Source organism: Pseudopipra pipra, chromosome 3, assembly GCF_036250125.1.
Source record: "Pseudopipra pipra isolate bDixPip1 chromosome 3, bDixPip1.hap1, whole genome shotgun sequence".
In the NCBI taxonomy this organism is placed as follows: Eukaryota; Metazoa; Chordata; class Aves; order Passeriformes; family Pipridae; genus Pseudopipra; species Pseudopipra pipra.
The window spans coordinates 33,237,742-33,265,325 of NC_087551.1; the positions used below are offsets into that span (position 1 = coordinate 33,237,742).

The 27,584-nt window shown below is 36.1% G+C and overlaps 1 protein-coding gene across 7 annotated transcripts in view; it reads right to left on the minus strand.

Annotated features, from left to right (window-relative positions):
- The window catches only part of BIRC6 (baculoviral IAP repeat containing 6), a 170,976-nt gene that overhangs the window by 110,607 nt on the left and 32,785 nt on the right, over positions 1-27,584 (minus strand). For 3 of the 7 annotated variants that reach the window (XM_064648547.1, XM_064648543.1, XM_064648541.1), the window contains exons 11-26: positions 25,910-26,059; positions 21,142-21,367; positions 16,738-16,898; positions 13,822-13,953; positions 12,435-12,566; positions 11,992-12,170; positions 11,298-11,428; positions 10,271-10,432; positions 10,026-10,157; positions 9,668-9,765; positions 8,297-8,444; positions 3,820-3,953; positions 2,553-2,699; positions 1,844-2,031; positions 917-1,231; positions 414-513 (exon numbers count right to left, since the gene is read on the minus strand). In XM_064648547.1, coding sequence (XP_064504617.1) covers positions 414-513; positions 917-1,231; positions 1,844-2,031; positions 2,553-2,699; positions 3,820-3,953; positions 8,297-8,444; positions 9,668-9,765; positions 10,026-10,157; positions 10,271-10,432; positions 11,298-11,428; positions 11,992-12,170; positions 12,435-12,566; positions 13,822-13,953; positions 16,738-16,898; positions 21,142-21,367; positions 25,910-26,059 — 2,535 coding nt within the window. The remainder of the gene's footprint in view (positions 1-413; positions 514-916; positions 1,232-1,843; positions 2,032-2,552; positions 2,700-3,819; positions 3,954-8,296; positions 8,445-9,667; positions 9,766-10,025; positions 10,158-10,270; positions 10,433-11,297; positions 11,429-11,991; positions 12,171-12,434; positions 12,567-13,821; positions 13,954-16,737; positions 16,899-21,141; positions 21,368-25,909; positions 26,060-27,584) is intronic. The other 4 variants (XM_064648544.1, XM_064648542.1, XM_064648546.1 and 1 more) reach the window with 3 other exon arrangements.

Here is a 27,584-nt window from a genome sequence, read left to right on the forward strand (position 1 = left end):
CTACTTCTCCAACCATAAAGCCATTGTTTATATATTGTTTAAAAGGTATATTTGTATATTTGAGGCTAAAACCACCTGCTCCATCTCAGAAACTCTCACTACAGCTTGCACACTTGGAGAAGAAAATTCTGGCTTCAACTTAATAAACTTTTTTTGCTTTTTATGCACTATTTCAGAACAGGTGCTTTGTCCAGAGAACCAACATATTTATTCCCCAAGCCCCCAGGATTTTTCAACTGTCACCAAATGCTGGGTCTTAAACCTCCAGATATGACAGAATAGAAACTGAGAAATATCTTTTCTCTGGAAAGCCAAGTGAGACTGTAGCTAAGCAACTTATGTAAGGTCCCAGAAAATATTCCATTTCTTAATAGAAAATGTGTCAAAATAATTATTAGGGATTGTGGTTTTACCTGAGTGCATTCGCTCTATAATAATTGACTGATGAGGCGGAGGCTGAAGAAAGTGTGAAGCGTGAGATATTGCAAGAGCAAGACCAGATCCAAGTGGATTCTGAAGAGTGGAAAAACATCAGTAAAATTAAGTGATTAAAATCTACGCATTTATAATGAGCTGTTCTCTACAAAAGACTGTAAGAAAATCTCTTGTGATTTAAATATGTACAATTTTGACAAAACCTCACTACATTTAGATCTGAGCATGAACCACCAAAATATATTCAAAGAATTAATAACTCCTTATACAGTCAAGATAGCTCTAATTAAGAGAAACCATTCGAGGTACTATAACATATCTTGCTTCCTTTAAGTCCTTTTCATATTGTCTAAATTTAGTGATATAGTTTTCACATCTCACCCAAATAAACAGGTATTTACTAGCACTCAAGTGCAAATTAAGACCCTGGTAATGCTTACAGCATCTTGTTTCTCTGAGAAAAATAAATGAAAATAATTACCGTTCTAGACTTGCTTGTATTTTTGTTATGTGCTGCAAGGTTAACTGTTGGGGGGTCAATGACTGAACCAGGGAAAAGTTGAGCAAGCTCAGCACTAATAACAGCAGAAACTGCTTCATTAGGTGGAGTCAAAGGTGGAGTCATGAAGAGAGGAGTTGTTTTTGGTGTGGGTGGAATGACATCTGAAGGATGAATGAAGAACCCTGGGGCTGCTACTGGATTAGAAGGCACAGAGTTGTGAACAGGACCAACTGCTGATGCTGCTGCTGCCGCTGCCGCTGTTGTCTGATGTAATTTTGCTTCCAGTTTAGCTTTCTGTGGGGAAAATGAAAGCAGAGTATGTAGCAGATAATACTGCTTGTGAACACAGGAGTAGTACTGAGCCACTAATTCGACTTTTATTATACAGCTAGATTTAATAAACCTAAGCTCCTTTCAACATAGCCATGTTAGATGTCCAACTACAAGCTGAAAAATTAAACTCTATTTAATTTGACTCACTTGCTGTAATCAAAAAAATAATAAAACCCCTACCACTGATCAGCAAAGTAGAGCCAACACAGCCAAGCCTCATACTGACAACAGCTTTATGACTGGTACTTCGCTGTGTCAGCAACTGTCCTTTTCATTTCAGCGGGCTTTTTCAAATTCAGACCGATATACTTACGCATTAAGATTTAGTTTTGATTACAAACTCCCAACCCACCCTCAAAATACACAAAAAACAAGTCTGAAAGACCAAAGCAGCATGGGGGACACTCTCAGCACTTTGTTTAATAACAGTGATCCAGAGTGCAGAGCTGTTCCTTCCTCAAATACACTATGGAGAAAAAAAGAAGAAAAAAAAAAGGCAACTAACTTTGCAACTACTTTGTCAGCTTTCGAAGTTTAGAGACAGCACTAAAATATAGCCAAATAGCCTCCAACCTGTTGCTGAAGCTTCAAAAGCTGCTGCTGTTTCTCTTGCAGCACCTGGAGCTGTTGCTCGGCTGAGGCCATTGCATGAGAGAGAGACTGCAAAGCTACCTGGGCTGCTGAACTCAGTGCTGTCGAGGCTTCCCCAACCGTTCCAGAAGAGAGGCCACCAACTGCTGGGGTAACCCCAAAGGTACTCACTGGCATGAAACAAACAAAACAAAACAAAACAAAACATGTATGTAGAAATTGTAAAACATTTAATTCCTTATTAATTGTTCAGAGCAATGTAAAAACGAGAAATATCTCCTTTTATCCAGTTCTTGCTATAAAGTAATACCATCTTGATTTACAAAGTATGTGGCTTATAGATTATTTACACTGGTCATACATGCAACACTTGGACTACAGAAAAGCCACCTCATGCCCCAGAATTCTTCCATCACATAAGGCTGTAAGGTAAAGATGCAAGCTTGTATGTTATACTCTCTGACAGAAACAAATTGATTCAAATTAATAAATTTTTAATCCAGTTTGTTTGTTAAGCTCCAAGAAGTTTAACTTCACATATAGCAACTACTTAAAAAACCCATGTACAAACAAAACACTTCAACACTTGCAAAACTACGGGCAATCTGTTTGTCAAACAGTGTTTTTATGTCCAATGAAAAATATATTGTGGAACAACGTTAAGTAGAAAAAAAAGAAAAATTGTATATACCAGTAAACGTACTTGCATCGTCCCTTTCTATTCTAGTTCCATCACTTGTTGAAACACAGGTAAAGTGCAGAGGTTCAACTTCCAGAAGTCCAGTAAGGGAAGTAAAACTACCTTCAGCAGCTGCACAGCTACCTATTTTCCCATTTCCTGAAAGAGAAACATGTATCTGCATAATCAGGCAATGTTTTCTTGATAGCAACATTTCAAGTCATGAAGTGTTGAAAGGGACAGCTAAACATAATCTACATATTTTATTAGTTCATGTTGTGGAACAAAAACCTTAACATTATCACATCCACAACATAAAACGAAGTGTATTTTAAAAAGGATAATGCTGCCAAATCTTAACAGAGTATATTAATAAGTCAAACTATCAAATGTGACAGCAGAAATGTAGTCTAACCTTCTTAATTCCAGAAATAAATTATACATGGATGCTCTATTCTTTCTACATTGAAAGCAAATTAGCTCGCAAAAACACATTGATGTTACTACAAAGGAAGAGGAAGAAACTGTCAGACCAACTAAGATCATACACCAACTTAGAATAAAAACTAGACTGTTAATCAATTTCCTAAGAAGTTCACACAGTTGTATGGAGGGAGACATGGGACGGAGAAGGACAATAGTATACAAGAAAAGGAAAGGAGTCACTATGAAGGATGAATATGCTTGCTATAAAAAGAATTTCCTGACAGGTAAAAATTATCTAATTCTTTGGACATTCCATGGCCTAAAGATTCACTTACAAACTAACCTGAGAGGATAGATACAAATATGCTTTTAAAGTATTTTAATGGCTCTGAAGCAGAAAAAATACCCAACAAACATGTAATATGTAAGTAGAGGAATGCCATATAGCAGCTTCCCAACTTTGGGAAAATTCATTTAGGTTTCCCTACCTCCCTAAGTGTTGCTAGTCTAAATGAATAATAACACATCTCAAGGAAGCTACTCCATAGAGGTGACAGATGCTTACTAGATGACTCTGACCCAGGGAATGAGAGTAGCCTTTCTGTTTTATCTCTACCTTAGATATTCTACAGGGTAAGAAAATAACAGATTCCAGAAAGAGACTTTTTCCTTGCCCTAAGGCCACAGGAAATGTAGAAGACATCAGGAAGCAAGAGACTATCTTGAACTTCAGCTTGGCTGCACAGCTATGAAACAGATGGCAAGTATAAAACCAAATCTTCACCGAGGGAAAACAGTATAACAGAGAGATTTATCAACTCTTCCACAATAGATTACTGCTAAACATACATACCTGACAGAACATCAGACAAATCGATTTCATCTGACTGTACTCCAATGCTGCTGTTGTATACATTTTTACAAGATGAGCCACATATTTCCAGATCAAACAGAACTGGATCAAAAGGTGAACTATATAATCCATATCTGCAAATGGAGTAAGACAAATAGCACTATTCAAACAATAAGAATTCATATAAAATAATTTACAGAAAAAGGCCAAGTATTTCATCACCAGGATTTATTATATTCTAAACTATTCATTTATATGTATCTTAGAAATTATCATTTACTTATACTTCATTAAACTAATTTATTAGATGGCCTTTTCAAACAGTTTATCATGCTAAACAGATAACTCTTTGTTACTAAATAGTTTTGAAGATGTAGTCCTGGAAACATGATGCACAACCACACTCAGACATGGAAACTAGAACTACAAGCCTTAGACAATTAGCCACAATACACATGCCTGCACATGGTAAATCAGACATTTGTCTGAAGTCAATAAAAGCACAGTACCATTCCAAAACAGCAAAAGAAATTCCACCTCAGCTTGTTCTTCCAGCTGAAGTAAAAATTTAAAAGGAAATGCTGCTAGGCATACCAATCAAGGCTTGCAATAAATATCTCAACAGAAGAAAACTCGTAACATTTACTCTGGCAGTGCTGCAGGAAAACAGAACCATCATTCAGGTAAGAGGGTGGTCCCAAATCAATTAAGGTTTTATAAGCCAAGAAAAAGGAAAATCCAAAGTAGTATCAAAATCAGTGTTGGTTTGTTGTGGGGGTTTTTTTGTTTGTTTTTTTTTTGTTTGTTTGGGGTTTTTTGTTTGTTTGTTTTTGGGGTTTTTTTTGTGTACCAATACCTATTACCAGCAACTGACAAGAGGAAAACAATGGAAATCAGGCCAAATTATTAAGCAGGAAAGAAAGAACACGTGTAGATACAAAAGTGAGAAACAAGACTCTGCACCTTGACTGGCAAGAGACAGAAGAAATATGAAATATTTCCACAAACACACCAGCAGGGACAATAAGTTCTTCTGCCTTTTCCCTCTGCCTCCAAGCAGTTTCTCTTTTCTTTAGCAGGTGAGGAAAGCCCCCAGCAGGGGGCTGAGAAGGCTGGAGTGTTTACATGTCTTTTTTGACCAGGTAGTCACAAATGTGTAAATGTCCACCTGAATACAACACCAGCAGCAAGGCAGAACAGATACCAGACGTCTGTGAATGTTAAAATGCTTCCGCATTAGCTCAAGGTTTTTTTGCCACAAAATACTATGACTGTAATTAGTCAGAAAATGATGAATGATGTTACAAAAGGGCAATAATTGCTACAGATCATGTGAGAATTACAGTTCAACCCATTTCATGTACATTTCCCAACCAAGTTACTTACAAAGTAGCAAATTTAAGATGACAACTTTATACTAAGAACAACACAAAAGAGACTTGGTTGCTCTCTACAAGCATGCATTGGACAGGACCAGGGCACAGGGCACATCTGACAAGACTGACCTGTTAGCTGCCTGACCCTGTTTCATAAGCAAAGTGGCCACTAAAACACACAAAAATGCTCAGACAAAATTCAGTGGGGTACCTTCACAGCCTGTTTTACACCTCAGATTTACAAATTCAATAAATAGGTCAGCTCAACACTAACACAATACTTGCATGATTTAAATGAAGAGTTTGACTTATTAAGTAAGCTTTGTAGAGTTGAGTCAGAATTTGAATGTACAGCAGAGAGTTAAATACATTCTGTCCAACCCAGATTAGCTGGTTGGAGCATGGTGCTAATAATGCAAAGTCAAGGGTTTGATCCCTGTATGGGCCATTCATTTAAGATATGGATTTGATGATCCTTGCAGGTTCCTTCCAACTCAGAATATTCTGTGATTTCAGAAAGCATAGTGCCTTTTACCCATCCTTCAGCTGGAATGATCGGGTTCATAGTTTTAAGCTGCATTAGCAACACTTTTCTCAAAAGATTATAGAAGTTACATCAACAAAAAAACAAAGAATGAATCAATAATGTCACATAAAAACCCATCCCCCTATTCAACTGCGCAGTAATGAATACAAAGTATGCAAAATGCCTCTTCCACTTAACTCCTCAGAATATGCAACTGGAGTAATGTCTAAGATTTTGTGTATCACAATACAAAGAAGATAAGGACCAAAGAAAAGAGCTCAAGGAAATGCTTTAAGAATGACTACAGATCTGGAGAACACAATCCAGATACAAACAAACCCTGGACATCCAAAATTTTTAAGAATGAAACAATCTGCTCTCCATTGCCAATGTGCCAAATTGGACAACACAAGCACTAAAAGGTTTTAGTTGCAGCAGGAGAGATTTCAGATTAGATGTGAGCAGGAGACAGTTCAAGTGTTAATGATAAGAATAATTAAGCCATGTAACACCTTACAATATTTAGAATATTTAAATTCCACCACTACTCGAATCAGGTACTTTTAAGAACAAGTTGGAAAAATTTTGTCAGATTTGTTAGAGACAAATCAACCTGCTTTGTTGTAAGACAGCCTAAAATACTGTCTGAAATCCCTTTTTTGGTTGTTCTTTGAACTGCAAATCATGTATCACACCCAATTGCCCTTATCCTTTCAAGTTGTACTTGCTCTATTGCAGCACATGTAGTAAAATGAGTACTACTCTCCCTGAAGACAACATGAATGTGAAGATCCTTTAACTAGACATCTGCTTTTATCTGACTACCAGATGTTAGACTATTGCACCTGGGACCAATAGAAAGAGAAAAACCACAATACTATAAACTCTGCAACACAAACGCACACAAATATGATAAAATACAACTCAGGGAGAGGGAAGGGAAAAAGGGCAAAGCAATGGCTGCCTACTAATTTCTCTTAAAGATATCCCCAAACTAAAATGACAGTATTCTCTTGATCTGTAGACATATGAAGGAAAGGCCAGTAAATTTTGCTTACATTAGTAAATTAAATCAAATAGTAAGTCCTTGCTAGAGAGCTATAATAATCAAATAAGGAATTAGACAGATGTGTCTGCTGCTTTTCTTAAGCTAACTATAGGGTTACCAATTTAAGAGAATATAAATTTAGTTCCAAGAAAAAAAAAAATCAGTAAAACACCATCTAGAAACATTCAGAAACCCTAAGCTTGAAGGATACCAAGAACAGAAGCTCACTTCAGAAATCTTTCCTTGACATGCAGACACTTGTGCTCACCACTAAGTGATCTGAAATATCACATGTACCCAATTCAAAACTGGGCAACTAGAAAGGAAAAAAAACCTTCCACTTCAGATATGCTATGGTACTTGGAAGCAATCCTTATGAAAGAACAAGTCAATTCCCACAGAAAGGTGCCATTTCTCATGTCAAGTGTAATTTTCACATTTTTCTCCTTCATTGGGTTTCTGAAGAGAATTCCACGTAAGAACACAAAACCTTTTTTCAGTTCAAAATTCCCAATCATCCAGGTACCATTTCTATTGCTGGGATAAGTTTTCTGATCAACTGCAAGGATTACAGATAGTGAAATAAATGAATAACTACGAAGAGGTATGCAGTAGACAGCATGATAAGGATCCAAGTATAACACCTGAGAATAAGTTTTTATCAAGTATTTTGGAATTATAGTCCTTTAAAAACAAAACAAAACAAAACAAAACCCCAAAAACCACCACCACCAACAAAAAAAAACCTAACATCCTCCCTGCCTCCAAAACTTTGCTTACTATATTTTCTACTACATTTACCATTTTATCTGAGAATTCTGAACTAACCTCCACCAAACCTCTTCTACCTTGATCTTACTTGACTTTGAGGAAACCTCTTGCACCCAAACCACAGCTGAAAAAGATGTCAAAAAGCAGCATGTTCCCATAATGCAGCTTTGGAAACTGCTACAAAACTGAACCATCAGAGATTTCCTTTAGGCATCACATAAATACAAATCTAAGTGGCAAATCAGTTCAATATGTAAAATATGCAACATCACAGTCTGAAATTACATTGATACATAATTTAAAATAAGCACCTGCACTCTCAGTAAATTACTCCAGATCTCTACACTTAGAGACCTATCCTTTAGTAGAAATACATCAACTGTATGGTCAGCCTACAGAGAGACTACAGTTTTGTAGAACTGAAACTATTTGGTATATTTGATTCCCTCCAATACTCAAAATAGGACATGCTTTGTTAGTTTTTACACTAAAAATTATAAATATTAACTTAAGGATTGCACAGACATCAAACATTACATACATATTTGCTGATATAAAATGTGAGATAACAATTAAACTCATCTTTAACTTTGCACAAGTTAAAACTGTTTTCCAGAGCTGTAGCAAATTAATCCTTGCTCAAACAAATATGGTAAAATGTATCTTTTTTTTAAAAACACCCAACTTTTTTCAGAACACATTACACATTCTTATGTTTGTTTTTATCAGGTTTACATCATCCACATTTCTTAGTACCTTGTTTGAAGTAACGCTTCCATTGGTGTTAGGCGATCCTGCAGCTGGCGGGACACAGCAGTTAGCAGTGATGCACAAGCTGTACTACATCCTGCCAAATCTTCATCCTTTACATAATTCAGCAATACAAAATACCAGTATACAGATCCTGCATTTAAAAAAAAAAAAAAATCAGGTGAAACATGATATGAATTTTTCACTGAAAAAGCATACTTTGAAGGATAATTAACGGAAGTGATAAACGAAATATCTAATGGTTACTGAATACAGACTAGAAAGTATTCTACCCCTTCTCTTTTTTGAGACTTCAGTTTAGAATCATTCTGTAATCATTAGTTTCCACAAGTACTTCCAGTTGTCTTATCAACTAACACATAACTGAAGGCAAAAAGGTTCCCAAGATACAGCTTTGCACACTTCCTTCATTGCTTCTGCCCACAACAATCAAAATCCTCTTGATCTATTAAGGTGCTAGGCTAGAGGTTCCAATCCTATCAGAGCCAAGCCCTGCTCTAGATTCAACTCTTTTTCTGCTTTTATCCTCTGGTTTTTGATTGCTGTCTCCTTAATCTGTATTTCCTGGAGTCACTGTTTACTTACAAATCAGTTCTGTGAGCACACTGCGGTGGTACTGCATGGAAACAAATCTCAGTTTCCTCCTTCTTTTCCCCTCCCCATCCATTCCAAACCCCTTACAGCAGTGTGTTATGTGGTTCTACCTGGGTGGCAGCACAACCAAGCCTTCTGGAATGCAAACTAATTTTTCTGCAAAACCCCTTGGTGATGCCAAGCTGGAAGTAATTTAACAATGTCCTAGTGTGAAAAGCAGGCCTTGCCACCCCAAATATGTGGGTAAAGTCATCTTCCCATCCCATCTGGCACTCAAGAAGCTTCAATAAGGTGCTAAGACACCATTACTCTGCAATGTAGACAAGGAAGGAATTTAACTTGGTTAATTTCCTTTAGGTGCAGAAAAAACAAAAGTGGATTGCTAGTAGGACATCATTTGGATAGTCGGGTTTCCTAGAATAAATCTTCTAATTTTAAAAAATAACAGACAATTTTGACTGTCACTTATGTCAACAGAATCTGTTGTTGCCGAACACCTTCAAAAATTCTTGCAAAACTTACTTAAGCTCTTCCAGAAATGTCAGACTTGGCATTTTGGTTTAAGCAAGCTCATTTGCTTAAAATTCCACTATCTGCAAATGCCTCCTTCATACTTGGATACCACCTGACCATACCACTCCAAGAAGCATTTTGTACTAACCAAACAATTACCTAATTCTTATCTCACAAGAGAGTCCAACAAAACACGACAAACAGCAAATGTACTGTGTCTATTTACAACAATGAACACTGCATACGTACCACCTGTCGCAGCAGCGGGCAAAAGAGGCATATTGTCAAGCAAAGCTTTTAGAAGAACTGATCCAAACCCCTGCTGACTCGGGTCGCACCTGCCGTTGCTACAAAGAAACACATACACATTTTAACATTTATTTAAGAAAGAACCAAGGATGACATCTCCTCCCGAAGACGAAGCTGAAAGACTGATACTCTTTGCAGTCATACCCTAAACACATTTTTCCTGAACAGATCTTCCAGATCTTGTTCCTTTATGAATTCAATGTCCACCAATAACAAACACAGACTGCATGCAAATCCCCCAAATACATGTAAAACAGAAATATATAAATAAAAATAAATGTAAATAATTAGCACTGACCTGATGCACAGTGCAAGAAATCGTGCACATTTGTGAGCTATGCTCCGCCCAGCTTCAAAGAAGCAAACACGTATAATATCAGAGACACATTTACGTGTTTTAGAAAGCAAACTGTCATTTCCTTCCTTTGAGCTGTAAAAACAAGTTGCATACTTTAGAAAATCATATAAAACTTTTTTTTTTTTTTTTAAGTGAACTGATACTGAGAAAGAGCCGTGATAATCTGAACACAATTCCTCCCTTACCTGCCAGGTCCGTTTGAATACACTCCGGCCAGCCAACAAAGCGTGTCAAGTACAAGACTCTGAGAGTGTTCTGTACTCAGACCATCGTCTGTCTTCTTGCAAAGAGTGGTGAGCAACTTCTCATGGAACTCTGAAAACTGTAACATGGCACACCGTTGAACTCTAGGGAGGAGGGGAAGGAGATAAAAACCAGAATTATCCAATATGGCCATTCTCCCATTAAAGTGTCCCTCCAGCTTTGTATCCTGTCATAAGAGCAGCAAAACAGAGAATCCTAGATAAGCGTAAAACCAGTACACAAGCATATATAATACCTTCCATGCACACATTCCCAATCTTCCTATTTTCTGCTCGCAGAACTTCCTATTTTACTATATACCTAGTAATCTTCTGTGAATTTTTTCCTCCTATTAACTTGTCTAGCAACTTCTAAACATAAACAAACTTTCACCATCCAGGACACTCTTTAGCAAACATTTGCACATACCTCTTTGCAGCCTCTTTGACCTCTTTATGCCCACTACAGTCAGTGCCACCATTGTAGGGTGGTAGCTGGTAATACACTTTAAATACTATATTGTTTGCATTGAGGTCTGCAGTACCAATCCAGAGACTTTAACCACTTCTTTGAGTAACAATTTGTGAGTTATAATTGATTCTAAACTTTTCAACAAATATAATCTCTGCTGTAAGAAACCAGACAATGTGGAAATAGAAAGGGAAGATGCTTCCTTTAAAAAAAATCTGTCCAGATAATTTATCTGCTTTACCCAGAAAACTTATTTGCTTTTTCAAGTCAGGCAAAATAATCACTCAACATATAATTTCCTGCATGATGTTTTTCTACCACAGCTTGCACAGAACAGTGCCCTCTAACTCATAATTTATAGGATTTTCCAAACATAATAAGCTTATGAAATGACAACTTAAAACAGTGACTTGACCCAAGCTATTTTGAGGACAAAACTTTTTATGCTAAGTGTAACTAAAGCTAATATTTCTTCAGAATTAAAAAACACCTACTAACCTTTCCTTTGAAATTGAAGTTTTTTTAAATCTTCGAATTGTTACAGAGACTTCTTGAAGTAAGTCACAGCCTCGCAGATTATCTGATTTTCTTGAAGAATTAGTGCCTTCAATTTTGCTAGATGGCTTTTCCTGATGTTTTTTTGGAAAAAAATAAAATTCAAAAATCACATTAATTTTGATTAATTTTTATACCTTGTTCAGTAAAATGCAAACAGTTCAGTAAAATCTCTCAGCTTGAGCACTGTATTAAAATAAACTAATTTTGTTCACTAATTACAAATTTAATAATGTTCTGTAATCTACAATGTTCTAACTATTCTAATAACATCCTCAAGATGTATGTCATATCATCCAATCTTAGAACTACAATGATCAAGAGTAAAATACACACACACAGATCTTCGTAGGAGGATGAGGCGTATCAGCTACTGAAAATACTCAGGGAAACAGAGGTTTCAAAAACAAGCGCTCAGAATGTGAAAGTGCAGAACAGACCTTTTCAACTAAATATGCACAAAACAAACAACTTAAGAGATGTTGAACTCTTAATTCTTGAAGGTGTCAACACAGTGTCATGTTTACAAAGCAATTTTTTAATGGATCTTAATTCTCCTAACAGTTGTTTGGTTTTCAGATCACATAAATCACACCAAGTCTACAACTAACACACGTCTTCCTTGGCTGTTCATTACCTTGCCTGCTGCAACTTTTGCCAACAATGAAGCAAGTGAATGGCCCTTGTTAGTCTGAGGTTTTAGAGGTGGTATTCTAACAACTGGTCTAATGCCACCATTGCAGATTTCTTCTGTTCCTCTGTCATTCACTGCTTTAACATGAATTAAAAATGAACGATACTTGCCACCAGCCATGCCTAAAAGTGGGGGGAAAAAAAAAGGGAGGGAGGGAGAATATGCATAGTTTACTAAGGCAAGTTGTAAACAGATTTCAACTTCACAGATACAGTGCACAAGCAGAGCTCAACCATATTAATTACAGTACTTGATCATCGGTTTGAAACTGTTACACAGCAAAATTTGTCAATGTGAAAATGAATAAACCTAAGTCTGACTACAGAAGTATGAGATGCACTTTAGTCACACATACTTCATGCAAATAGCATAATAAACTGGTTTACCTTTAACAAGCTTTGGACTTGTTAGTGTCAACATTCCAGCATGTCCTGATAGATCAAGTCCAGTAGCCAGCCATACTGGACCGCAAAGTATATCTTCCTTGTGTTCCTCCAGAAATGGACACAATCTAAGACCTTAAAAAAACATGAGTAACACGGATATGAATTAGCCATAATTGTCACAAAATCTGATCGTTTGCATGGATTAAAAATACACCATGTCAAACTCTGATTACTAAATGCACATAACTCTACATCAAAAAATTACTTGAGGTTCATTTTTAGACATTTTCCAGCAAAATCAATAAAGGTAAATGACAGTTTTCAAACCACTTTCAGCTGTATAATGTGGATAATACCTATGTTGACCAGCTTATCAAAGTCAGAAAATATACAACTGATGAAATAATGAACAAATATTATAGATCCACAACTCTTACTCGGTCTTTACTGAAGCAGGACAGAACTGTTTAAAACAAAACAAAATTAATAATTAAATTTAAAACAAGAAGACTGATTTGTTTCTCCTGTGGTATATTCAAACTATTGAAATCATCATTCACTCATCTCTCCTGCTCCTTTCTCAGCATTAAACATCTCCTTTCAGCATTTTTATCACCCCTTTGATTCCTCCCCTCATCCTTTGCAACACCTTTCTTGGAGGCATAGAATCACAGAATGGTTTGGGCTGGAAAGGACCTTTCTAGTCATGCTCTAGGATAAGCTTGATAACATGAGTGAAAAGAAAGTGTAAAGTAAGACTGTTAAAAAGACAAGAAAAAGAATCCAGAATACTGAATCACTACAGTATTCTGTAGTGATTCTGCAGACAATTTTTAGTCTGCAGCTCTCCTCACTCAGACCCACTCTTATTGCCTTTCACAGCCTAAGTGATCTTGTGGAAGAGTGCTGGTTAACAAAAAGCTATAAAAACAGGCACAGTCAGTGTGATGTGACTCAAAGTCAACAGGACTAGTTATGAATTCTTTAGCTGTTCTTTATTTTGTTTATGGCAGCAATCTCTGTAAAAGCCAGGTATGCAAAGAAAAATTATACTAAACCTAGTTAAAGAAACAAAGTAAAATAATGCTGGAACAGTGTAAGAATTTTAGTTAGGAAGGTGCCCTATCAATCTACTTTATTTCTAAATTCAAATAAATATTAATCTGCTTTTAAGAAACAAACCTCTTCAGTAGTTTGGGACTATTTTGGTGTGTTTGTGTTAAACTTTCAACTCATTAAGCAAACAGACCAGTGAGAGAAACAACTCTGAAGAGAGATGAGAAATTAGTATATTTTAAATGACTGAGAATTCTTTGCAGAGGAATTCCAGTGTATCATTTAAAAAAAAAAAGCTCAAACAAAATATAGCAAGATAAATAAAACTTACATTGTGGTTCCTCTACATCCATATACTGCATTTCTTCATTGAATTCCACCAGTCCTGGTTTTCCATTTCTCTCCACTTCAATATTAAGAGCTGGAGATAAAGGAAATGCGATCTGTCTATCTACTGCTGCTTCTGGAAATAAAAATATTAGCAAGATTTCAAACATTGCTGAAGGCTCAGGAAAAACACAAGCAATAGTTTTCATAGCAAAATTATCAGCTTTCTGCCCCCAACACTATTTCTAATACAAAACCACAAAAATAAAAAGGCACATTTTTCATATTAGGACTGAACTGAAGTTGCAGCAAATAGTTAAAAAAATACTTCCAAATGAGCTCTAAAGAGCCTGTTTTGCTTTAATGCTGCCCAAATTCTTTTCCCCTAATAATCAACTGCAGATTACTCCTAAGCAATTAGATTCCAATACTGAAAGTTTTATAAACTTTAAATACTTTAAACTTAAAATAACTGGATTGGTCCCACTGAACACCAAACATTATTTTGATAATACTTAAATACAGCCTTTTTTTCAATTAATGGATCACATGAATCATAGATGAAGAGGACATGCAAGCAAATTAACAAGAAACATATACAGTGAAATAACTGCCACACCAGAACCATTAATTCCAAACTGGAGGAATTATGCCTCTGGCCTTCCCATTACTACACACTGTATATTTAACTCTTTCCAAGGTTCCTGTCATATAAAAAAATGACTGAATAAACTCTCCCCTATACATCTTCCCTAGGTCTCATTATCTTAAAATTTCAGTTCCTTCCTCCCCTATGGAAGGAGAGAAGGGAATGGGGGGAGTTAATTGAATTTCAGACTGAGGTTTTTATACATTTTCAAGAGCCATCAAACACTCCTGAATATTACTTCTCTCTAGGATTAGAACATTTTGGTTAAGATCCATCACAGATATAAATTATCTAGGTTTGTCTTCCCTTATAATGAAACCATTAGTACCCTATTACTTTATTCAATAGTGCATATTAAAAAGGCAAATGTCACTAAGGTCCTTTTCCAAAATTCGAGAAATTGAAAAAGGGGAGGAAACAACTGCAATGCAGTCACACTTTGGAAACATGTTGGTTAGTTGTGCCTCCTCAATCCTACTGAATAAAAAAAGAAAAAAAAACTTTGCCAAGGCTGCCTTGCAGGCGCTCTCACATTCCCCAGTCCTTTCCAGGCTAACTGACCCCCCATTCCATGCTTTTTCCACCCTATCTATAACAGAAAAAAACAAATTCCAGTATATGTAAGGAAGTGAAATATCATTTTCTGGAAGAGCTCTGTGCAAAAAAGCATTCACAGAGAGCTCTGGCAATCTAGTTCACAGCAAAATCAAGTCTCCAAAGAATTACCAAATTATGAAACTCTTTCCTCAGAAATATTTAAAACTGAAGCATTAAGGAAAAGAGTTTAGTTTTTCTTCTACTGTTTTGTTCCACATGTGAATATTTTCAGACTAATTCTGACATCCAGATCTGCAAATGGACTGACTTCAGGCTGAAAACAAAGCAGGTTCCATTCAGAAGAGCAACATGGCCTATCTATCCCTGTCTTTTAATTTGACAGAACAAATTTCTGCTACATGTTAAAATTAAGGTTTTACTTCAAGCATTAAAAAATGAAGAAACTGAAAGAACACCTGTTGTCTGCTGTCCTGCAGTCAAAGCTAGCACTTCTGCTAAATCTAAACCATCTTGTATCCTAAAAGAATTGACTTTTCACAAAGAATATTACTATGCTAGAATATTTTGTTCTTGGATAACAACCAGTATTTAAAGGAAGCACATCCAGGACACATTTTGTGTTGTTAAACACTGGGGGATGTTACAGAATGAGAAGTTGTTTGGAAGCATGTCAATGATCTTTGGTATCTCTGCACTCATTTTTGAAATTTACAGCACTGTTACCCTTGTTTAACTGGGATGCTCTTACTTAGCAATAAAAAAAATAGGAAAAAGGAAAAAAAAAAGGGCTTTTATGATCATGCTTGCTGTTCTCCCTAACACATTTTATATCCAGAAACCAATTTAATAACATCTGACAGCAAAATTTCTCTGAAGTACTCAGTTCCCAGAAGCTTTTGGAAAAGATGTGGTCAGATAAAGATAACCAATTAATGTCTCAGTAAGAGGAGGTGTTGCATGTAATATCTTCCTCTCCTAGCAGACAGGGCAGGAGAATATGCAATGAACACTCTTACCACAGGAAAATCCCAATGGAGGCACAAACTCTTCCACATCAAAGAACTGACTTTTCAATTTACACTACCCCATCATAGGTTCTCTGAGACCTAGTAAGATGCACAGTCCAGTTAGGAGTCTTCCCAAGGCAAGAGTGTTCCTAACTTTGGTCTCCTCTGTCAAAGCTGCAAGGAACAAAACGTGAAATCATACTGCAGCTTTCACAGAGCTTAGTTAATGAGCCAAAGGATGAGAGAATTCCCAAGCAAGCCAGTTTTTTTCTGCTGCCATCAAGAAAAGCCTTGTCATTTTCTCACTGGCAAATAATTTCCTTCTGTGATTTGGAACGATTTATTGTAATTTTTTTTTTTATATACCAAGACCTTAGAAGAGCACCACTTGCTTTATCAGTCAATCTCTAAGACGATTTACAACTGACAATGTATTTTTTTAATGACTGTAGGATTCAAGCAGTACAGAATAATTGAGTTCAATCTTTTTGAGCTATGTGCTTTTATTTGTACAAATGTCAGGATTTTGACACTGTTTATATTCAAACACGGTAAGTGAAAACAGCCCATGATGCTGAGAAACACAGTGAAATGGAAATAAGTAAAACTGGAATACTTACACTATTTCAAGCAATTTTTATCAAAGAGAATAATGAGTTTAAGAAAAGAAATAATGTTCTGAAAGTTATCTTAAGTTATTTCTTACCATTGACTTTCCCTAAGCCTGGAGCTTTATTTTTAAGTAAAGTCACTTGAATCTGGGGAATGTTGGTGATGTTTGAATTCAAAACAAATTTGAAGTCCACATGTCCAACCATACAGGCTTTGGGTAGAACCAGTTCAAAGACATGCTCATCCCAGCTGTTGCTGTTGGGAAAAAAAGACAAAGACCCAGTGTTAAGAGAGAATTTAGATCAAACAAGATGCATCACACAGTGCATTTTCCATCTATGCAGTGTCTTCAACAAGAAGAAAAATGTACTTTGCACTAGTTGACATCAACATGAATTTCTGAAGTAGTGTCTTTTAAGTTTTCAAGTTAACCATATTAATTTTGTGAAAATGATGTTAAAAAGCCAATCAATAATACAGGGTGAAACAATGTTCAGGTAAAATCAGCAGTTTAAAGATTCCCTGTTACCTTCATTGCAGCACCCTCTTCATATTACTATAAATAACAGTTTCCATGGTTTCCATGAAAAAAAAGTATGAGAAAAAACCTCCAAATACAACATTAAAAAAGTGAAGTGTACTACCAATCAGTGAAGTGTATGAAAGCACAATCTTAAGTACCTACCTTGCAATCTCTTTTAAGCTGCCCTTGATGTTGTTTAACACTTGCCAATGTCACTGTCCAATAGTACAAAAGCCACATCCAGAGACTCAAAACACTAGTTTCAAATTATTTTTAGAACACATTTGATAATTCATACAGGATGAAAAGTGCTTCTTACCAGATGCACACTCAGAAACCTGTGCTGTGCAAAATGGGCACAGCTTTCTTTTAGTAAGTCACATTTTTGTTTTGAAGACAAGTTTGGTTTACACTGAAAGTGTAAACTTGAGATAATAAGTACCCCTCAATAATCCATTCCATAATTTTACACACTAAGGTTCAAAAGGTAGTTCAAATCACAGAGTAATTAAAATAAAACTAACCACCTGTCAATTGTTCTGTTTGTATACATTTTTTAAAATACTGAACTTCCTGATCCTCTCAAGTTAGCAATAAATATTTTTTAAATGTAACTGATAGACTGTGCATATTCAGTTGTATAACTGAGAACACTAAGAAATTGAGTTTGCTGCTATAAATATTTTTGAGATATCTTTCTAACATCTAAATCACAAAAAGGTATTTTAAATCAAATAATATGTTCTACATCGAGTATTATACAGAAAACCATTTGAAAATAGATTAAGGAATGGTGCAACTGTATTTAATTCTTTATAGTAATATCCCTGAAGGCCAGATCTCCCTCAGGCACATATCAGGTAAAAGTAATGTTGCTTTCCAGAGCAAGCAGCACAGAAAAGCAGTGATTTTGGGAAGAAAGATGGACAGAAGGCAGCTTGTGGTTATGATTTAAGAAGCAACAGTGAAGAATTTTCAGCTAACTGTACAGTAACACAGGTAAACAAAATAAAATGGAAATTTATCCTATGGCTCTGGGGAAAAAAACCTCTAAAACCTCTGTAAGCAACTGTAACCCTAAATACTTAGAATCACTAGTGCCTTTCCTCTGGCTTGGAGAATATATACTCCAGTGCAAAACAGGTAGAGGTTTGGGGGTGGTTTTTCATGTCATGCAAAGCATGGACTAAATGAGACATTCAAAGGAGCCAGACTTCTGAAAGACTAAGTAGTATTCTGCTCATCCAGTTTTAGTTAAAGATCTAGTACAAACCCAGAAATTAATAACAAATCACTCTGTCTGCAGTAATCTTTGGTAGTGTGTGTTGCATAGTGAATTACAACTGTTATATGTCTGCTCCAGAAATCTATTTCTGACAGAACTGAGCAGCAGATGCTCAATAGGCATGTATGGAATAACAAACCTCCATGAAGATCTTCCACTAATCCAACAGTAAAGAGATCTTATACCTGTGGCAATAAACTTTACAATCTGATTCTGTGATTAGATAAAAAAATACCCTTTAAAGTGTTTTTTTTTCAATTTCCCCTAAGTGCATCCTGTTTATTCACGTGCAAAGTTTCAAAGTAGTAAAAAAAAAAAAATTTACTCCTTATTATTTTCCTCAATATTTGAGTATATCCACCCTAAGTATCACTTTTCTATCACAATCTAATGCAAGGTCTTTTAGGAACTCTTCTCACCTTTGACACCTTTCTACATCTATAGCATTTTCCTAAAGAAGAACATACAATCCATACTGTATTCTAATATACCATCATTCTCCCATCTACAAAATATTTTCCAATGCACTTATTCATTCCTTTTCTAAAACGTCTCATCATCTGCTCTTCCGCTACAACTCAACTTTGAACTGCAGAGCCACTTTCAGAGTTTAAACACTGGACAGAACATCAGTACATAGCTCTTTCTTCTTTCACATATTTTCAAATATGCCTCCATAAAATGAATACATAAAATACATCCTACATAAATTTGAGAAAAAGCCAGGAAACTCAGACGTCACTGTTTTATCCATGCACATTAGGAATTCATCTATCTCTTTTAAAAGAATTAGTCCCATTCAACATTTCAGTTGAATACCACTGAGGGGACAGCACTGATATTTAGATAATTCACAAGGTAAACCACAGTCTGCTTTTCTGTTTTCTTTGTTACACAGTCTTTTATAAAAAACAAAGTAGGATTGAAAGAGCAGGAGTATAATATAATGCCATTCCCTAAATGCCATTCCCTAAAACACATTTCTATCTGTTTGAGAAACAAAAGAATCACCATATCAAATTGCATTACTCATCCATCTAACCCTGTAATCCCACATCTTGATAGGTATCAGTATGAGGCACTCAAAGAGGAGATAAAAGGAACCTCATATTAACGACCAACAAAATAATCCAGAAATCAAAAAGTTTCTTCCCAGATAACTTTTAATTAAGAGTTAACATTGCTTTCAATCTTAAGCTTCTACCCTAAGAACAAAGGAACTCTAATAATTTTCATCGTGAGTCATTTAGCAGCTGTCATAGATTTCCAGTACTAACCCAAAACTTTTAACTTTACCTCTTTACAACCTTGCTTTACTTGGCAGCAGGCATACTTCTTTTTCTTTAATGAAACAATATTCATAAGCCAATTTTCCGCTTATCACCTTCCAATTAACAGCAATCACCTTCACTGTTTGCTTCCCTGTATCTTCATATTGGTAGCCTTTTACTTTTCAACTGCTGCTGAGCACACTTGGATAATCAATTGTTTTAACTAGAAGTTATTTTCCAAGGAACCATCTCCTTTCCACTTGTTCCATACAGAATATTTTACTTACACAAAGCTAAACCACAAGATAAAAAAAGGTTTTAAAACCTATAATGCACTGCAAGTTTTTAACCACAGCTTATGAATATTTAATTAAAGCAAGTTCAGCTCCTGTTAGGTGTCAGCCCTGACAATGCCTGCAACTATTACCTGTTTTCCCACCTGGAATACTTCATTATCACATGCCAGCTATCACTTGTTTCCACAACATGCTTTTTCTGCCCCATGTATGATCTCTAGCTCCCTTTGGTCATTTCATTGTTTCCACTGTATGGCCTTTCCAAATCTTACATATCAGTGGAACAGATGTGTAACAGCCTGACCTAAAAGATCTTTGTAGTGTCTTAAGCACATCCCTTCATAAAACACACAATAAAACTTATACCTATGTTTTGTTTCTCCATGCATTTTTCACAAAACCTATGCAAAGCTACTTCCGGTAGGTTTTAAGCAACTCTTCAAAGGAGACTGCAACACTGCTGTACTTGTATTTAGGATCTCAGAGGAATTTCAAGTTCTCACATTGTGTGTTAAAAACTAAGTACTACTACATATATCATGCTGGTGCAGTTCATTTCAACGAAAATACTACCTAAATTGTAGCACAACTAGGGCACTGTAGTGGCTTAAGTAAATGTATCATATAAAGATTTAACTTCACATGAACAGACATAAATCTAGATTCTATCTTCATATTTTAAAATAAATTACAATACCATTTAATTTAGGACAACTAATTAGTCATACTGGCACCGTTTTCTGATTAAAAAAATATATTAAGAACATGTATACGCATAAGAAGGGTGAATCAGACTTTTAAAGAATATATCAAGAATATCTGTAACTCTGGCAAGTGTGCTTGTCTAATTACACAATGAAATGGCCACATCTGGCAAACTAAAATACCCCAATTCAAAACCTGATGTTTCAATTTGTTTCAAGGTCCACTAAAACAACTCTGGCAATCTCATAAAGACCTGTAATGCAAACTACCAAGTAGGGATTATCATCTTTAAAATTACACGTTCTTAAACTTGCACACTAGTTAAGAACAATTAAATTGCATGAAATTTGTGACTGTACAGCTATATGAACTAGTTGAGCAATGCACACAATTCCTTCTGGGCTGTTACCCTCCTTACCTGTCTGTCTGTAGCTTCCAGGTTCGAGTGTGCTGAGCTGCATCCCCGTGGTGCTGCTGGTGCAGATGCTGAGGGTGCCGCCTTTGCTGCTGCTCTTGCTGGACTTCTACCCAACAGGGAGGGACAGTGGCTGAAAACCGTGGTGTCAAGGTCTCAAAACGGGTCAGTTCCACCAGGGATGTCAGTGTTTCAAGGGAAAATGGCTGGTCCACCAAAAGATCAACTCCTGAATAATTACAGAACATACAGTAATTACTGTGCAGATTTCTTTTTTTTTTTTCCCCAAGAACATCCTATGAACAGTTTGAAATATATCCAAACTGCTACAGATACAAAGAACTACATGTTATATGAAGGTTTTTCAGTTAAAAAATAATAATAATAAAAAACACACACAAAAAAGCACCACCCTAAACAAATAAAAACACCCAAACAAAGCAACCAAAAAACCCTAGCCTTGAAGCCATTATCCTTTGAAGGCAGTTCATTTGGAATAAATTTTCTAAGTACTGAAAGCTCTGAGCATGCTGTCTGGGATTTAACCAGAATCATCAGCCGTAAGTAATTAGCCAGCTACACTTTGAAGATGTAAAGCTGAATAAACATTTTTTTTTTTAATATCTCTATTGACTCAGATTAAAAAAAAGTTTTATATTTCATGAAAGCAGACATACAGAATTACTCCGTAATTGTGACATTTTTATCACTGTTTAAGACATCACTTTGGTACTTGTTTATCAATACAGACTTGTTTTATGGTGAATTACTAGAATGTTGTGAAAGGTTCCCAATTTAGCTTAAAAGAGGGGTAAGTGAAAAACAAACATGCTTTAGGTGATGCACTTAAATGTAATGCACTGGGCCTAGACAATTATACTGCCTTCTTGTCTTCATATTGAAGCCTTGCACTGAGGAAACAAGGATATTAATTGAAGTACTGAAAACTGAAATATCCCAGGAAGCCAAACACCTAAAGAAATCACAAAGAAACTCTAAAAATAATCAGATTTTCTGACAAAGACCAAACCCCCCCCCAAAACCCCAAACAAACAAAAAAAACCCCAGCCAAACAAAAAACCCCAAAACCATAAAACAAACAAACAAAAAACCCCAAGAAAAAATAAAAAAGCCACCACCACCACAACAACAAAAAACAAACAAAGGGAAAATAAGATATGCACAATATAAATTTTCTTGTATTTTGAGCATTTTCTCTTAAAAATGCATTTTGAAGAAAATCTCTTACTTGTAAAGAAATTATATTTTTCAAAAGGAGAAAGTTTGCTACCTGACTACTACTTTCACCACCCTGGCTGAGGGGATAATAATACACAAATACCACCCTCCCAGTGAAGTCTGAACCTAGAGACTGTCTTGTAAAGCAAGCCAGGTTGAGCTCCAGGTGAGACACCCAGTCATTGCAACTACAATAATTTCTAATCGTCAATCTAAGAGGCAGGAAAATGCTGAAGAAATTAGAAGTGCTTTAAAAATTGAATTTCAATAATAGGGCAGAGACCTTCATTATTTTAACTGCCAAATGTGAACCTCATTAGCTGGATGACACTGCAATGAGAAGTGAGATCATTGCTTAAACTGTACAACAATTCTATCTTTGACTAGACTGGATTTTTCCTGCTTCATTCTCCTTCCCTCTCCAACAGATACAAATACAAATTCAAAGTATTCAGAGCAACCACATACATGTGGTATCAACCCCTAAAATTGAAAAATGAAGGACTTAACTTTCCCGTGTTGCCAAGTATGCTTGACTTCTTTTGAAAAATTATAATACTTTTATTATATTCTAATAGAATGTTACAGCAAGTTGGTTCTAACAGCAAACTTGAAAACAGGTTTTAAACTAGTCAGGAAAACCAATATTCTTTTTCAATTCACTTAAAAAAAAAAAAAAAGCATTATTTTAGGTCATTTCACCACAAAAAACTCTGCTCCTTAGAAGGAAACACCAATCTAAAATTAGTATATTTCTATTAGTAAAACAGAAATATTAACTTAATTCCTTCTAAAACAATACAATTTAAAATGCATCTAAGTTGTAAATTCAGGCTAGAATATAAAATTTAACAAATGCATTCTAGAATGCCAATAATAGAGAAAAATAAACACACAAACAAAGCCCACAATATATAGGAACACCATATGGGCAAAAGCTTCTGCTTGTTGCAGGAGTTCATCTCCTCAAAGAGAAACCCAGAAACCTCTGTTGAGTTGTGTCTCTGTCTGAATAACATGCTAGGACAAAAGTGGAAGAAAATGTTTTTTTCTACTGTATAGTATTTAAGACTAAAAGGGAATTAACACTGATGTTATAAATGTTGGGGACAAAGGCTCATCATAATCATACAGACAATGACTCAGAAGATGTTGGCAAAGTCCTGGCAATCATTCACATATATGCTGAGAATCCTGTATTATTGACTTTAGTATCCTTAACCTGGATAGTTTGGCTAAGAGCTCTGCAAACACCATTTCGTTTCCACAATTCCCACCCAGTCTCCTCATTTTAGCACTGGCTTCCTATGACTATTAAGCTACTCTCACAGCTTTTAGTGGTTCAGTTTGATGGCACAACAAAATAGTTCTCAATTTATCTGATCATTACTCTTTGGAAAGCATTACAGACCAAGATCAAGCAACACTAGACTGTCTGAATTATACGACTATTTAAAGGAGGACCTGCAGCTTGTGGACAATTTAAAGCTACAGCTACTTTGAAATCTATGCATAAATAAATCAATTTCTTGTTCCAATAAGCCATATTCAAGCCTATGCTGAAGGCTGGATGAGAAAGAGATAAAAAAAGGGAAAAAAATCCCCTCTACAGTACTGGCAGAATTTAAACAGTAATGATCAGCTACTTGATTCATTAGGATAGTCAAAGTTACCACTTGATTGGAAGTCACTGAAATCTGCTAATAAGCTACTGTACAGGGAATGCATCCATTGAAGCACATCTATTTCCTTGATATTTATATTCTCTTTTTTGCTTTATTCACCATTAGCAAAAGAAGGGTGCAGAAGAAAGTCACGGACCTTTTTTGCTCATATACATACAACAGTTTATTTCCTAGAGATTTTCAAACTTCAGGAGTGGCTTCTTTGGTGAAAAAGGGGAGGAACTGGAGAAATTCAGTCCTCAAAGCAACTGCTGTAATGCTGCTTAGAAAAAATCTTATGACAAAAAGCATCTTTTCCTTCCCTCTTTTGATCGACTCTTGCAGAATAAAATTGGGATTACACAAACACAGAATAACAGAACTAAAAGTGTCAGAAGGCTGACAGCAAGCAGAGGTTTTGGGAGAAACACAGCAAGTAGCCTGTTGACAACAAAGATGCCATGATCCAAAATGGTCCCTGTACTTCCAGTCAGTCCTCTCCCACCTTTTTTTGTCCTCTGCAGCTGCAGGCAAAGACACCCCTCATCACACACATGTACACGCAAAATTAACATAATTTCTCTGAAACAGTCATAGCTACATGAATGGTTTATTTCCATTGTATCACTGTTTTAGCCTCATGCTTTATATTGTTTAATTTTTGTATTTTATATTCTAGGTAATCTATTCCCAGTGTATCCCTATTTCTGTCCCAACAGACATGACCAAAATTTCCAAACTCCAATCCAACTAAAACAATTATGCTTTCTTTCTCTATCTTCAACAACCGCAGGTTAAAATAAAATCAAAATAATAATAGTTTTACAGGTCTCTCATAAACAATTCCCTTTATAAACTCAAAACAAGAATATATATGTATATACACCCTTTAAAAACCTCAGCACGACTCAAATCTTCCTCAGGCTAAACCAGCAAAATTAGATTTGTTGTTAAGTTTTAGTAGCAACTGATCTACACTGAAGCATCTTTGATGAGCGCTGAGAAAAGACTGAGAGGCCCACACAGGAGCTCCCATAACCTGCAAACTCACTGTTCTCCCTGACAGACAGGAAGAGTCCCTCACATTTCTCCCCTTCTGCTTGCCCACAAAAGGAACAACCCTCTTGCTCAACTACTTATTTAACCTTAGTGGGCTGGGAGACTACAAAAAGCAGCAGATTGTTGCAGGTCAGTATATGAGAACCTCAGTAAAGAGAACACTTAAACAGGATGTTTAGGGTAAAAACAGAATTTGGACAATTCAAAATAATTATTTCTTGCTGTCCAAGGGTGGAGAACCTGTTGAGGAAGGAAACTAATAAGTAAAGGACAGAAGAATTTGAGCTCAACCCAGGCAAACTACTAAAAACAAAAATCCAAGAGTTCACATTGTAAGCTTAATTTATCTACAGCAACTACACTGCCTGATGTACAGAAAGTATCAATTCCACTGTGTGCAACAGTACCTGTTAAATACATGCCTTGTACAGTTTTATTAAGTAGACCTGTACAGCTTCTGTATGAAACTTTAAGGCAACTTTACATAATAAAGACATGATTTTAATTCCGAACAAAGTTCTCAAGTCTATTTAAACTATGTGGGAATCTCAATCACTGCACAACTACCTGTTTCTCACTGTCTGCCACACTTAAAATCACATGTAGAGATTAGAAAAACAGTCAACTACATAGAAGGAACTGCTGAAATATTATGCTTGTACATAATCAGTGACAGCAACTAGAGAACTCCAACTGTGGGCAGCAAAAAAATTATAAAGCAGCATGCTACTAAATAATTGAAAATATGCAACTTCCAAAAATTACAGAAGTTTTTTTACTCATGGTACATTCACACATGTGAAATTTACCTGTAATGCCTGGACTAGAAGGATTAGATAAGGGTTTGGTGCCTTCTGATGACTGTTCTGTGCTTTTGGAAAGGGATCCATCTACAAGTATATCGGCTTCATCTATGTCATCACAGGTCCCTCCAATCTGAAGGAAATGAAGTTCTCCACCTAAAATCATCACAGACAACAAAAGAAGAAGGTTTAGACAGGCATAAAGCTAAACTCGATTCACAAGGCTGGCTTGCAGTTGAACTGCTATGCAATTACAACAGCAACTATGCAGGACCTGAAACCAGTAAGATTATACAGGAACACTCATTTTGCTTTATCACTACAATTTTTTTTCAGGGCAAATGCAAACCAGAACTTCAAAAATACTGCAGTTGTGAACTGCATTAAAGGTAAGACGTTGGGGGGAGGCATTTTAAAAGGTAATTAACACAGGAAACCTCAATAGAGACCACAATTCATAACCATTATGTCACTTTCCATAATCCAAAATATGTTTACAAAGAGAAATATTCCATCATTGAAGTAAAGGCCTACACTACCTCATTCGTACAGGTTACATAAATTTCCTTTTAAAGTTTGATATTTGAAAACTGAAAAATCAACTAATTTCTCTGAATTCTCCTAAGAGGCTCTTCAAATTATTTCATCAAACCTGGAACTACCAGCACTGATCAGGTCAACAGACAAAAGAGCAAGTCCAAACTTTTCAATGGACACAATGTAGTGATGGAATTTTGAAATCATTCAAGGAGGTTGCCCATTATTCACCACTACAGATACACATAGATGAATTCTGTCATTTACAGAGAAGTCATAGAACCATTTAGGCTGGAAAAGACCACCAAGATCATTAAGCGCAACCATTAACCCAGCACTACCAAGTCTACCACTAAACCATGTCCCTAGGCATGACATCTACAGTCTTTTAAATACCTCCAGGGTATTTAAAAGTACTCAACCACTTCCCTGGGCAGCCTGTTTCAGTGCTTGATAACCCCTTCTCTGAAGAAATTTTCCTAATATCCTAGCTAAACCTCCCCAGGAGCAACTTGAGGCCATGTGCTCTTGTTCTATCATTTGTTAATTGGAAGAAGAGGCCAATCCCCACCTGACAACAACCTCCCCTCCTTTCAGGTACTTGTAGAGAATAATAAGGTCCTCTTTGAGCCTCCTCTTCTGCAGGCTAAAGAAATCCCAGCTCCCAAAGCTGACACTGACTTACTCAGTTATCACAAAGGAGACAAATTGAAAACCAGCACCATAATATTTCCCTCAAAAACCAGGTAACAAAATCAAAACATTGGTAATTTAATTCTGAAGTGTATTTAAAATCTGCAATTTGCATGGACTCAAGAACTTGGTGGGTAATACAAACAGAACATAAGAATCATAAATCCATTCAAATAAACTACAAGCTTCCTTCTGGCAAACCAGTTACTGGTTCCAGGAAAGCAGCACTGGCACAAGCTAGACTACATGTCAGAGACTAGGCCACCACAGTCTAAGCCAATCTGGTGAGATGTTCAGTATCCTGAATGTATCCTGCACTCTGGAAGGAGTCTGGAAGAACGACACAATCATCATCAGCAAATCACAACTGAAGGACATAGTTAAACAATATCCAAATAGTTAAAAGGAATTGGAAAACAAAGCCATATCACAGGAAACTATGCACTAGACA